This window comes from Lepidochelys olivacea, assembly GCF_965140295.1.
Source record: "Lepidochelys olivacea isolate rLepOli2 genome assembly, chromosome: 11".
Taxonomy (NCBI): Eukaryota; Metazoa; Chordata; order Testudines; family Cheloniidae; genus Lepidochelys; species Lepidochelys olivacea.
Window position 1 is genome coordinate 64,173,047 of NC_140421.1, and position 13,679 is coordinate 64,186,725.

Below are 13,679 nucleotides of genomic sequence, written 5' to 3' on the forward strand. Positions count from 1 at the left end.
GGAGGAGGGAGCTGTGGGATCCATCTCAGGCCTTAGAGTAACAGCCATGTTAGTCTGTATTTGCAAAAAGAAAAGGAGTACTTGTGGCACCTTAGAGACTAACCAATTTATTTGAGCATAAGCTTTCGTGAGCTACAGCTCACTTCATCGGATGCAGTGAAGTGAGCTGTAGCTCACGAAAGCTTATGCTCAAATAAATTGGTTAGTCTCTAAGGTGCCACAAGTACTCCTTTTATCATCTCAGGCCTTGTTTACACCAGGAATTTGCCCCAATTCCAGCTATCAGAGTAATACACACCTAGACATGGCAAACTAATGTAATGGTGGTGACCCCTGTTTAGCTTACTTCGAACTGGAAACTCGCAATAAATGTTGCCCTCATGGCTAGCAACTAATGGCTGAAATCAGAGGAAATAAAATAGCCACATTTTGGGGTGTGGGGGGAGACACAAACTTCCCGCTTCAGGGTTTACGAAACTCGAATGATTGGAGATTAGGGTTAGACCTTCATGGGAGACAAATTGTCCCACATCTGCATATTTGTGGGGCTCCTGCACCTTCCTTTGAAGCATCTGGCAGTGGTCACTGTCAAAGACAGCCTTCCGAACTAGCTGCACCACAGGTCTGATTTACTGTTTCAATTCCTATGGAAATCCTCAGTGCAGATAAGGCCTGAGCGTGAAAAATGCTTCAAAAAGTTTTCTGCACATGTCCAGCCAGCCGTAGAGCAGATTCTCATGTTTGGATCAGTGCAGCGTCCTGATTTTCCCCTGTACAGTAACTGCATTTAAAAAAAATTCTCTTCGGCAAGTGGGTGGGGAACTAGGAAGCAGGGGTGCTGGAACAATTTGTATAGTGGGGCTGCTGAGAGCCATTGAACCAAACTGTAAACCCCCAGCACCACTAGTTCCAGCACCTATGCTAGGAAGCTTGTATTGTTATTATCATATGCCACTCAGTATATCTGTGTGATATTACCCTGCCTGAATACATAGGTCAAAAGGGGTTGCTAAATAAACCAGGCAGAAAAGGTACAACAAAGGCCTAGGTAAGGAGCATCCCCTCAAACACGAGCCAGGTTTCTAGCCCTGGAAAGGAGACTTCTCAGACCCGACCCTGGCAACACGCTGAGAATCTGCAGTTTGCCAACTGCTGTCAGCTGACCCAGAGACCGACTGGGAGTCAGGAGCTTGCTGTAACTTGGTGCCTAAGAGAGCAGAGGAGCACCAGGGCTAAGTCATCTCTGCCCTTGGGCTGAGCGGAAAGCCAAGCGGAGGAAAGACAGTATGCATGGATCTCTATTTTAAATCCATTGCCCTGAGTGCTGTGAATGGTTTGGCAAAATAAATCATACTTTTTATTTTGGAGAAGCTGCTTCTGTGTCACTGCAAATGGTCACTGTCCACAGATTCCCATCAGGAAATTCTTGCTGGTGCCAAGCCCGCTGGGCCTGCTAGGTATCACGGTTGGCAACCAGAGGGCTGTAACCCAGAGAGCCGGTCAGAGTGGTTGGATGCCGGAGTCCCACCTCAAAGGGAAGTGGAGGCACGGGCCTGTCCCTTGGAAGGGCTGTGCTCAGGGGACTGGAAGAGGATCTCAGAAAAGGCAGGCTGCCCAAGGACCATGACAAGGCATTGGAATGGAGCATGCTCAGAGTTTGGATGGCACGAGTTTGACCCAGATTAATTAAGAACGGGATGAAATTATCCAGAGAATCCATCCCTAATATAGTTCCAGCAAACAAAGTAGAAACCAGCGAGCGGCAATTTAAAATAAAAGCCAGGCAGCCTACTCCACTCCATGGCCCTGGCTGGTATTTAACTGCTTGTAATGACTACAAAAAGCTTATCAGTGTGGTGCTGGGTCAGCTCTCCTCCGCTCACTTCTATCAGAATCCCCACTGACCAGATAACCATAATTGCCTGCTGAGCAACGAAATCAGCTCTGTTTATTCACACAGGAGGGCGGGTATAAACAACAGCTACTGGAACCTAGACCCAGCTGATGCCAGCTTCAAACAATTAGAAAACAGCCTCCACAATCTTGCCACTCACTTTGGCAGAGCGGTGCCAGCATGTTGCTGAGGGCCCCGTGCTGTAAATCTCAAAGACGTCTTCAATGGGGATGCTGTTCTGTGAAAGCAGGTCAGGAAAGGAGTTTAGTCCGTGGGGTGGGTATTTTTGGGTTTGAATTAATAAATATGTAGAATCTAGATGACACCCCGTCCCGTAGAGTCCTTACCACCTAGAAGGATTTTAACTTCCAGGGTTACCCTATGGGCTAGGTACCTGACATGAACATCTAGGGTTGCCTCATGTAGCTGCTATGGCCCCATTGACATTTGCTCCTGTGACCTTCTGCCACAGAGAAGACATAGTGGAACACAGCAGGAATCTGACTGAAGCAGAGCTAATGTGGGGCCTAAAACATGTCATTGCATAAAGATCAGCAAAACTTGGGGCAAGAGCATTCTGCTACCAGGACTGATTCCATTGCTCCTTCATTAGATCTGTGGATCGCTGTGCATGTCACGGGATATACTGAAACATGGGGTTTGGTAGACCACGGTGTAGCTCTGACTTGATCATTGTGCTATAATTGTTCAGACTATTATTTTATCATCATTTTCTTTGATATTCCTTATGTTAAAAGCTGTTTGTGAGACAAGATATTCACCTCCCTAACCCTCCATCAGATTGCTACAAGCTAATGGTGCCTAATCTTTACTGTGTTTAACAAAAGGTTACAACTCCCATCCCTTGATGAAAATTAGACAGTTTTGTACATTTAAAAATGTATGTACATTGCATTGCATGAACTCTCGCAAAATACACAGCATGTCTAGTATTTTGTTCATCTGGGAAGCTGCTGGAGAACAAAAGATCTTGCTATCATTATTGCTTCCTTACCATTAAGATCCCGGCATAAAATGATAAAACCATGGCTTCTCTCTCAGTTCGGTTGGGATAGATGTATCTGCTGTGAAGCGGCAAATTCCTATCCAGGATAATCGGAGGGAATATAAGTAAATGGGGTTAGCCTGAAAGATATTGGACCTGATTTATGCCTGAGTTACTCCAGTTTTACACTGGTGTAAGTCCATTGCAGGATTGGGGCCTCCGTCTGTTTATACTCACCTTTTCCCTTTTGCCAAAGGACTTTGGGCTTCTGAATCATTCAACCACAGTAAAGCAACATTGATGGCCAAGTCGTAATGAGCCTGAAAACAGAACAGAAAGGAAGGATGGTGCAGGACTTAGGGCACTAGCCTTGGACTCGGGTTCAATTTCCTACTCTGCTACAGACTTCCTATGTGACTGTGGGCATGTCACTTAGGGCCAGATTGTTAATGGTATTTAGGAACTTAGTGGGCTTTTCAAAAGCACCAAGGTGCCTAAAACTCATTGATTTCAATGGGTGCTGGGCACATCAGTGCTTTAGAAATTCCATTAGGCGCCTAAATGCCTTTTAAAACTCTGGCCTGTAGTCTCTGTGCCGCAGTTCCCCATCTGTACGATAGCACTGCCCTACCTCACCTGGGGTGTGGTGAGGATAAATACCTTAAAAGCTGAGAGGTGATTGCATACTACCGTGATGTGGACCACATCCACCTAGATAAAAAAAAAGGAGTACTTGTGGCACCTTAGAGACTAACAAATTTATTTGAGCATAAGCTTTCATGAGCTACAGCTCACTTCATCGGCTGCATTCAGCGGAAAATACAGTGGGGAGATTTATATACATAGAGAACATGAAACAATGGGTGTTACCATACACACTGTAAGGAGAGTGATCACTTAAGGTGAGCTATTACCAGCAGATCTCACAGATCTTGGGAGACAGGCCAGTCCTTGCTTACAGACAGCCCCCCAACCTGAAGCAAATACTCACCAGCAACCACACACCACACAACAGAACCACTAACCCAGGAACCTATCCTTGCAACAAAGCCCGTTGCCAACTGTGTCTACATATCTATTCAGGGGATGCCATCATAGGGCCTAATCACATCAGCCACACTATCAGAGGCTTGTTCACCTGCACATCTACCAATGTGATATATGCCATCATGTGCCAGCAATGCCCCTCTGCCATGTACATTGGTCAAACTGGACAGTCTCTACGTAAAAGAATAAATGGACACAAACCAGACGTTAAGAATTATAACATTCAAAAACCAGTTGGAGAACACTTCAATCTCTTTGGTCACTCGATTACAGACCTAAAAGTTGCAATTCTTCAACAAAAAAACTTCAAAAACAGACTCCAATGAGAGACTGCTGAATTGGAATTAATTTGCAAACTGGATACAATTAACTTAGGCTTGAATAGAGACTGGGAGTGGATGGGTCATTACACAAAGTAAAACTATTTCCCGATGTTTATTCCCCCCCTCCACCCCCCACTGTTCCTCACACTTTCTTGTCAACTGCTGGAAATGGCCCACTTTGATTATCACTACAAAAGGTTCCGCCCCCCACCCCGCTCTCCTGCTGATAATAGCTCACCTTAAGTGATCGTTATAGGGTGTATGGTAACACCCATTGTCTCATGTTCTCTATGTATATAAATCTCCCCACTGTATTTTTCACTGAATGCATCCGATGAAGTGAGCTGTAGCTCACAAAAGCTGATGCTCAAATAAATTTGTTAATCTCTAAGGTGCCACAAGTACTCCTTTTCTTTTTGCGAATACAGACTAACACGGCTGCTACTCTGAAACCATCCACCTAGATAGAATCCTAAATGCTATTTTGTAAAACGTGAAACATTGTGATCAGCTGCTGCAGGGGCTGTCTGAATAGGACACCCAGCTTAGCCTGTTCTAGCACCTTATCATTGGCCGATCATGAATACAGCAAACATTGCCTCCAGGCAGGCTGAGCCCTGTGCCTACAGCTGAAGGCTACATTCCGTGACTTACATTTTGATGGTCTCTGAACAGAGACATAAAACTAAACGTTGGCGCTCATTCTGGGGCCTTCTGTCAGACATAAGAACAGCCACAAAGCTCCATCACAGAATGTGGCACCCCCAGAGCTGATCCTGGGGGAATACAATATGCTATGATAATTTAAAGGGATGCCATCAGCTTGAAAATCTAAAAAGCATGCACCTGCCATCGGTACAAATAACACCAGGGTGATATAACTGAAAGGAGGAGGAAAAAAGCTGCTCTCTTTGTTACCTTCGTGCATTTGACAGCACTCTGGGCTAGATCATGGATTTGCCAGGAGCCCCAAGTAAGGTGCAGACCTGAGACAAGAGGAGCTCCACTTGAGTCCTGATTCTCCCTTGCCCCAAGGGAAAGAAAGCTGCACCCGCCCTTTGCCAAGAATAGCTTACTTCTGCCTCTGTGCTGGTTCATCTTCACTGGCTGGCGCCTTTGGGGAGGATGGAGTCAAGGCTTCATCTACTAGCCTTTCAAAAGCTTTTCCTTATCAACTTCACGTATTTTTCCCTAGCTGTACAATAGATGCTGAACTTTGTCACAGTTGACTGGTCACAATATCCTAGGACCATGTCATAGAACGCTTATAGGGCTATAATGTGAAAAATATTGGGCTTTGCCCACCTCTGACTTCTAGATTTTTTCCCTTTACAGCTAACGGTAGCAAGTGATCTCGTAAAGATTAACTTGATCTATAAGTGAAAAGAAGCGCCACGCCTGCAACTGACTTCAGGTGAGTGGATCCCTGCAACCATGTAGAGTCATCATATCGCTAAAAACAAGTTTTCAGAGAAGTTTGTAAAATAATGGATATCTTCCATCTACAAGTATAATAACAGGAAGAAATCCTGGCTCCAATAAAGTCAAAGGGAGTCTTGTACTTCACAAACATTACCTAACTAATCCTCACATGACAATCACCAAGTGGTAGGCTTCATAACTTAATTTTTTTAGCCTAGAAGGGATAATTATGAGCATCTAATTTGATTTCCTGAGCAGCACAGGGCCGTGGAATGTTACCCAGGAATTTCTGCATCCAGACCAAGTAGTAAATAAATATAACCTCCATGTTATAGATGGGGAAATTGAGGTGAAATGGCTTGGCCTTGGCCAAAGAAGGCCTCATTAATCCTGTTTATGCTACTAAACCGACTGCTCTAAGCAGTATTGTTTAATACAGTTGGTCCCCAATGAGTTACACCACATAGTTTGCTTCTGTCTGTTTGAATTAGATCCAATTGAGTTAATACCAGGTAAAATCAGCTAATTTTAGCTCTCATAAGGCAAAAGAGCTGGAGTAACATTTTCAAAAAGTAACTAAGTGACTTAAGAATATAAAAGTCTGGGGTCATTGAAAGTCAGTGGGATTTAGGAACCTGTCTCTTTTGAAAAGGCGATTTAGGTACTTTTGAAAATGTTATATGCAACTGATCTCTATAAGTTTCCCTCTCTTCTAGATAAAACACATTTGTTTATGGATACTAATAGCAAGTTATTTAACTGCATCAAGCCAGGCATCCTTCAGTTCTTTCATTCAGGGATTAAGAATGCAAGATTAGAATAAGAAGTTGTCTGGTTACCATGTCATCGAGAAAGGTGGGCTGCTGTCTTCCTTTCGGGTCGAATTCATTTTCCCGAAGTCTGATGCCGACATAATCGCCTCTAAAAGCAAGAGAGCAACTTGAGTTACAGTCGGTGCTGGACAATCCACTGCATTAGAAGATGGAGTAAGGCAACTCTGAAAAGCCAGCGTACAGTCAGGGCTGTATTTACTGTAGTTCATGAGCTTCACAATCTGCTGCAAGGTTCAGCAGGTATCCCAGCAGCCGATGGCAGCCTCCTTCTGACATGGAAAGCCTTTTATTTTTGCAATCTCAGCTTCTATCTCTATACTCGGAGCTATGGACCTGGCTGTCTGCATCCCCCAAAGGCTTAGAAAGAAAGGGAGAGGGCAATGGTAAGCAAAGTATTCAGACTGAAGTCCTGCTTGGGACAGGCTCCCCTGGCTCTTTGCTGGTGGTGCTGTTGCAATAAAAGCAATGAGCAAACAGTAGGGATGTCACTGCACAACCACCAGCCTGAAAGGGCTGCTGTGTTGGGGTTTGGGCTTCTTATTCCTGGAGGGACTGAAGCTGCAACCTGTACTCAGATGGGGCGTACTCACTCAAGCACGGAGCCCCAGCAAAGTCAGGTGTGGGCCTCCTATTGAATAGAATGGAAGTTGAATTACATTCCTGGAGAAGTTTCAGGGTAGCAGTCGTGTTAGTCTGTATTCGCAAAAAGAAAAGGAGTACTTGGGGCACCTTAGAGTGGAAAAACTGAATGCATCCGATGAAGTGAGCTGTAGCTCTCAAAAGCTTATGCTCAAATAAATTTGTTAGTCTCTAAGGTGCCACAAGTCCTCCTTTTCTTTTCATTCCTGGAGAAGCTGTACGTGTAGAGGAACCCAGACTCTCTGGATCTGAGAGAGTGAACTTCTACTATGTGAAGTAAAGGATGTAGCCTGCTGGCTTAAGGGCAGTAGCTCTAGTGCCCAGACCCGACCTCTTTGCGTGGTCCAGGCACTAGGCAGGAACCATAACCCACACTGCCAGCATGAGTTCTCTATGTGCATAGCTCAGGGCAGTGGTAGGCTCTGAATTATGGTGGTTTATCTATCTAATGCATATCAAAGGAGGACAGTGGGAGCTGGCCAGCATCCCCAGGGAAGGCTTCCCAGACTTTCCACAAGGGAAAGCCGGAGGACACATGTATGGGATGTCAGACAGAACCTTTAGAATGCAGTCATTGCTAGCTATAGTGCAGTATGGGAACTACCTGGCAGTTGGTACTTACAAGAGTTTTTCAATCTCTTTTTTTAGACGTTTCCTTTCCATGGATGAGGGGTGTTTTCTAGTTGTGGGGAGGCTGCCACAACTCAGACTGCTTACTAAGATCCAGCCTAAAGAGGGAAAGTAACAGAAAGACAGATCACTGTGTATCAATATCACAACCACTGAACCAAAGCCACTGATGGATTAGCGCAAACTGTTTCAATATCCCTGCAAAAACATGGGCGCTGCAGAAGTGGCAGAGTAGTAGGACGCCAGTGGGGATGTAACAGGAAAGGAAAGCAGACAAGACGTTCTGGTAATACAGATAAACAACAACAGTAACAGTTCAGGGTATCTTTGTGCCAAGCCTTGAACGTGAGGATGAGGAGTTTGACTGTGATGTGAAATGTGGCGGGAAGCCAGTGCAGGGATTCAAGCCGGGAGGGGCGACATTTCTTTTAGGTAGGATGCCTATAAGCTTACGTGTTTCTAGAGCACCCATCACAGCAGCATCTAAACGTTAAGTAATCTAGATGTGTCTAGTATTGTCCAGACAGGGCATCAGAACAGATCCTGCTCATCAACTCTCCCAGCTCTTAAAGCTTTTCCTGTTTCTTCAACCACTTAATGTGGGAGTAGTAGTAGTCCCTGAGTGACAGAATTGGAAAGGGGGGGCAAAGGAGATAATTTTGGTTGAATGGGTTGGAAAGAGAATAGGTTAGACAGGAGAAGGCTACAGCAGGCCAGGGTGGAGATAACAAGGGTATGGGCCAAAGTTATGGCAATTTTTTGTACACGGTTCACAAGTCAAATTTCATGCATTACTTCCCCTTGACCAGGGGTTTACAGAGTTCATGAAACCACAAACATTTACGTTCAAACATGCAGTGAGAACGCTGTTTATGTGTGTGTCTAATGTGCCCATCACCATTGTATTTAGGTGCCCTCCTTAATAGGCATAAAAAACGACAGCACATATGTCCAGCATTAGCGTGCCCAAATGCCAGCACAAATCTATTGAAAGTAGCACAATGATTCCTATAAATATTCTGGGGCCAGATCCTCAGCTGCTGTAAATCAGTGTCATTTCATTTACTTCAATGAAGCCAAGAGGATTGAGATGATTTTTTCCAGCTGAAGCGTGGCCCCAATGTTTATTAACACAGCATTTAAGCACATTGTGGCTTGGCCAGATTGAATACACCAAATAAATAAATGCACCATTTTATTTAATTAAGGAGTGGGTTTCAAAACAGTTCAGAGCACGTCAGATTAAGGAATCCAAGGCCTCCCTTTGATCTTATTTTTAAAGCTGCTCAAAAATCACACCCTATCTTTCTGTCATTTGAGAGTCCCTCAGAAAAAGGGAATCCACTGATAACTGTAAACATGCTAAGAAAAATAATTATCTAGTTAATAATCGAACCGACAGGACTGTATACAGTCTTTTTATGCACGCACGCACACACACACTCTCACACACAGTATATGAGAAATAGTTCATTACCTGCGTCAGACTCTCTGTCTTGTACAATGATTATTAAAAGGATCTTGGCTTTGGAATCTCTCTATCTCGTGGTAGCTTTAGGATGGAATTTACTCTTGATGCTGTTGTTTCTCCTTTGCCCTGCTGCAGCTGAAGAAGACTAGGCTACTGCTTCTGCTTCCTACAAGACTGAAGCTTTCTTCTGTTGCTTAGAAACAATGCTCTGAATGGGAAGAAATAAAAAAAATAAGTGTGTGCCCTAAGGTAGGGCTCTGGGCCTGGATTCTAAGTGATCCTTTTACATGCCCAGGCATTGGGTTTCGCAGGGGAATGGCTGGCCTGAAACACTAACGACTGGCTGACAAGAGAGATCGAGTCCCTCATTCTGAGCTGTGAGGAATCTAACGGTTGGTAAAAGTAGCTACCTGTACTAAGCAGATATGGGGGATGGGGAGTGATAACTAACAAGGGGGAAATTCTGGTCCCTGGGAAGAAATGGCAACAGTTCCATTGCCTTCAAAGGAGCCAAGATTTCCCCTCCAGAGACTAAGGCTAATGTGACTAACAGAATCACCCAACATTTTGACCCAGTTTATACTTATACTCGTGAGATTAGGAAAAGTTCAAAAAAGCAAACACACACCAAACGACCAAGAAAATTCCATCATTGCCACCCATTAAAATCTGGCTATGATATAGCTCATAAAAGACCATGGTAAACAGCAAATCATCAAACCAATTAGCTGGAAGGAAAGAAAGCTCAATCAGTTTATATTTCAGTAGGTTTGCAATTTTTAATGTAAGACTAGAATTAGCAATACCTGTCCATGTACTATAGCCTGTTAATAACAATTTCCCTCAATGTGGACCACACCTTGCCATAGGGGAAAAGCTTGTTCTGCTCCAGTGACCCTGAGAACTATGCCAGTGTGAGTTTTAACTCCTGATAGGGCGACGCAAATTGGACAGGTCAAAGGGTAGGGAGCAGACGTAAAGAAGACCGCTGGTCCTCCAGCTTGGGGGTGGAGCAGTAGGCCAACAACCTATCCTTATAAAAGAGTTAAGTTATAGAAACACAAGGTAGCCATTCTGGCAAACAGCATGATAGAGCGGGATGGAGGAGCCTTGTCTGTGCCCTAGATTGGATTATAACGTTGCCTCTGATAGAAAGCTGGTTGGGATGGCCTAAAGAAATCCAATGTAAAAATGTCCATAATATCATCTGATTTACTGTCATTAGCTGCTGTCTAGTAAACACCCCATATTTTATGTACAAAATTGGTACTGTATTTTCTCTTCTTCATTTTCTTTCACCTCTCCATTATCATGCAATCTCTTGTTCCAAGTCCTATAGCTTCATGACCTTTGTTTTCCAGAACAGGACCTTTTACAAAACAGGTTCCAATCAGGTCCTCCATGTACCATAGGCTGTGTCTGCACTAGTAACGGAGCTGGGTTCAACATATGGGGCCTCAATCTGTTTGACACCAGTTTAACTCCATTGACTTTAGTGGGATTGCTTTAAGGAAATCAGTCCATCCCTGAATAGAGTTGCAGAGGAGTTAACTCACTGAGCTTATTCACAATCCAACAATTCATGTGACATAGTGATCACAAGTTAATACATTCCTTAAAACCCCTATGCAAAAGTAACAACGTGTATTATTTAGGGCTCTGGCAGAGAGTTGTTATTCAAATTCCCACAGTAGCATGAGGAAGATTCAGTCTATCTGTGTCACTATCATCTACACGTACCATTATGATTCTTCACCTCACGAAAGCTCATGCTCAAATAAATTGGTTAGTCTCTAAGATGCCACAAGTACTCCTTTTCTTTTTGCAAAGACAGACTAACACGGCTGTTACTCTGAAACCTGTCATTATGATTCTGTCTGCATTGCAGTTTTAAATTGCTATTCCTTAAGGAAACGTGCATAACTTTAATTGATTTTCTTTACTTCATTTTATGTTAAGCATTGGTTTCATATAATATTTGCTTGACTGTTGTACTTAAAACACCAACTGTTAGACGAGAGAATTTTGACTTGTTTAGAAAGTATTAATGTATTTGCCACCTGGGTCAAAATTTTATATAAACTATTTCTAAAAAATGTTCTTTTAACATGTGATTACATGTCATCCTTTCATCAGAAAGAGAGAAAACACACCATACTTGGATAGGTGCTGGATCCTGCAGTTTGGTCTATAGAAGTACAAAACCTAAATTTGGGGTCAAATTTGAGCTGAAAGAATTCCTTTAAAATAAGCCTCTGATTTTAGGAGGTTTTGTTATACTTCTATCGTTCATTTTAATACTTTTTTAAAAAATACATAGTTTTTTCTACACTTCATACAAAAATGTTCTATAGTTTGCCAACCTCAAGCAGGGTGGTTTAAAAATTGATGATTTAAAAATTAATCATTAAAAATTTATAAATTAATACTTTTAATTAAATCAGATTTTGATGTTATTTAAATTATAATCTATTTTTAAAATAAACCTGTTTAAAATGAAATCTGAATTTAATACAAAATATGTTAAGTCCTACACTTATTACAGTCTCTTAAAACATTTAAATAAAAAATGAATATGCTGAATCCATGAGCCTCTCTCAAAACTTTGAGTTAAAGCCTGCTTTTCTATACACAGAAAGAATCCGGGGGAAAACATCCAACTTTTGCGGTCAGGCATTCTAAATACGGCACAATGGGTTGTGTACTGTATTAAGGGCTTGTTTTGCTTAATAAAAATAAATGTTATATGCTGTTTTTGTGTGTTTAATTAAATTCCGGTTACCGTCCTAACGTTGCTTGACACAAATCATGAGCCAAAAGTTAATTATCTAGTAAATAAGCAATATATCATTCACCACTTTCTAACATATGAAAATTGTACCATTAATTAATAAGGATCTGAAAATATTAAGCTACACAACTGTATAAATGAACATATATAACTATTGTGTACCCTTCTAGGCAGCAGAAAGATGTACCAAACCTAGTGCAAAGGCTCTTAGTTGTAAATCAACATGTTTCAATGGTTATACAAACCATTGAGAATGCACCTTTCTTTAGAAAATAAATGAGGTACAAATGGAAAAGCTGCTTAAAATCAGTGATTTAAATCAAAGCTTTTCACTTGGTGACTTAAATCATGATTTAAATGGTCTTGATTTAAATCAATCCACCCTAACCTCATGCATTCAGAAATCATGAATGAGGCCTCGAAAATCATGAGACTGACTTGAAAATCATGAGACTTTTAGAATGATATAAATTTGGGGTATATGCTTTCTGGTGTTTGAGCCTTTAGATTAATATTTTGTAGCTTTTCTTCACACCCATGAGGACTAGAAACCTACTTAAAAATAAATAAATAAAGCTGAGATTCTCACATGATCAAATGAATCCAGAAGCTGGAGCTTTAAGAAAAAACAACAAATACCACGAGACACTAAAGAAAATCTCATGAATTGACAACACGGGTTCTGACTCTTCCTGACACACAGTTACAGTCTTCATTATGTAAGGGGACTTGCCCCCTTACTAACATTCAGTGGGGCTCCCAGTACTAAAAAGGGGGAAGGGTTGATGGGGCATCAGGACCCTGAGACTGACAGCCCCCAGGAACAATGGGGTGAGGCCAATGCTCCAGGTCAGCCTGAATGACAGGGCAAGCAGGCTAATCAGGGAGTCAGGAGGCCAGGGAGGTCCTGTCTTCCCTGTGAGCTGGAATTGCCTGGGTCAGACAGAGTCGGGCCAAGCTAAGGAGAAAGCAGGGGCCCAAGATGAGCTGGGGAGCAGAGCTGGGCCAGACCCAGAGGGACCAGAAAAGCAGCCCAGAGAGAGCAGACCCTGTCCTGGGAGCAGAGCTGCAGCCCCAAAGCCAGAGGCACAGCCCAGAGAGAGCAGACTTGCCCTGGGAGGAGAGCTGCAGCAACCAGAGCCAGAGGGGCCAGAAAAGCAGCCCAGGAAGCAGGTCAGTGCTGGGAGCAGAGTCACAGAAGCAGCCGGCAGAGCAGACCTGTCCTGGGAGCAGAGCTGCAGCAACCAGAGGCAGAGGGGCCAGAGATGCAGCCCAGGGAGCTGGAGGCAGAGCAGCAGCAGCCGTGCAGAGACCGAGTGGTGGAGCTGGGGCTGGAGCAGTCCGGAGCTGGGTGCGGTGAGCAGCTGGGGAGAGCGAGGGGGACCCTGGGCAGCGGGCCCAGCACAGGGAGACGCCTCAGCAAAGAGGCTCTGCAGGCCAGGCTTGTATTGTAACCCCAACAGGGCGGGGTCGACACTGGGAAGAAGGGTCCTACCACTTAGAGCCTGAGAGCGTGTGGCCACCACCAGAGCGAGTGTCCAACCCACAGCATCCCTGCAGCACGGTCAGGGCCTGAGCAGGAGGCCTGGGACGTACAAGGAACAGACTGTGAACGGCCCTGAC

General features: G+C 43.7%; 1 protein-coding gene across 4 annotated transcripts in view; it reads right to left on the reverse strand.

Moving 5' to 3' along the window:
• LOC311528633 (uncharacterized protein C2orf80) overlaps positions 1 to 13,679 on the reverse strand; it is a 38,786-nt gene that overhangs the window by 19,332 nt on the left and 5,775 nt on the right. For all 4 annotated transcript variants that reach the window (XM_084643897.1, XM_084643898.1, XM_084643896.1 and 1 more), the window contains exons 2-7: positions 9,272 to 9,473; positions 7,787 to 7,892; positions 6,532 to 6,613; positions 3,138 to 3,220; positions 2,910 to 2,997; positions 2,055 to 2,132 (exon numbers count right to left, since the gene is read on the reverse strand). In XM_084643897.1, coding sequence (XP_084500023.1) covers positions 2,055 to 2,132; positions 2,910 to 2,997; positions 3,138 to 3,220; positions 6,532 to 6,613; positions 7,787 to 7,827 — 372 coding nt within the window. In that variant the 5' untranslated portion in view covers positions 7,828 to 7,892; positions 9,272 to 9,473. The remainder of the gene's footprint in view (positions 1 to 2,054; positions 2,133 to 2,909; positions 2,998 to 3,137; positions 3,221 to 6,531; positions 6,614 to 7,786; positions 7,893 to 9,271; positions 9,474 to 13,679) is intronic.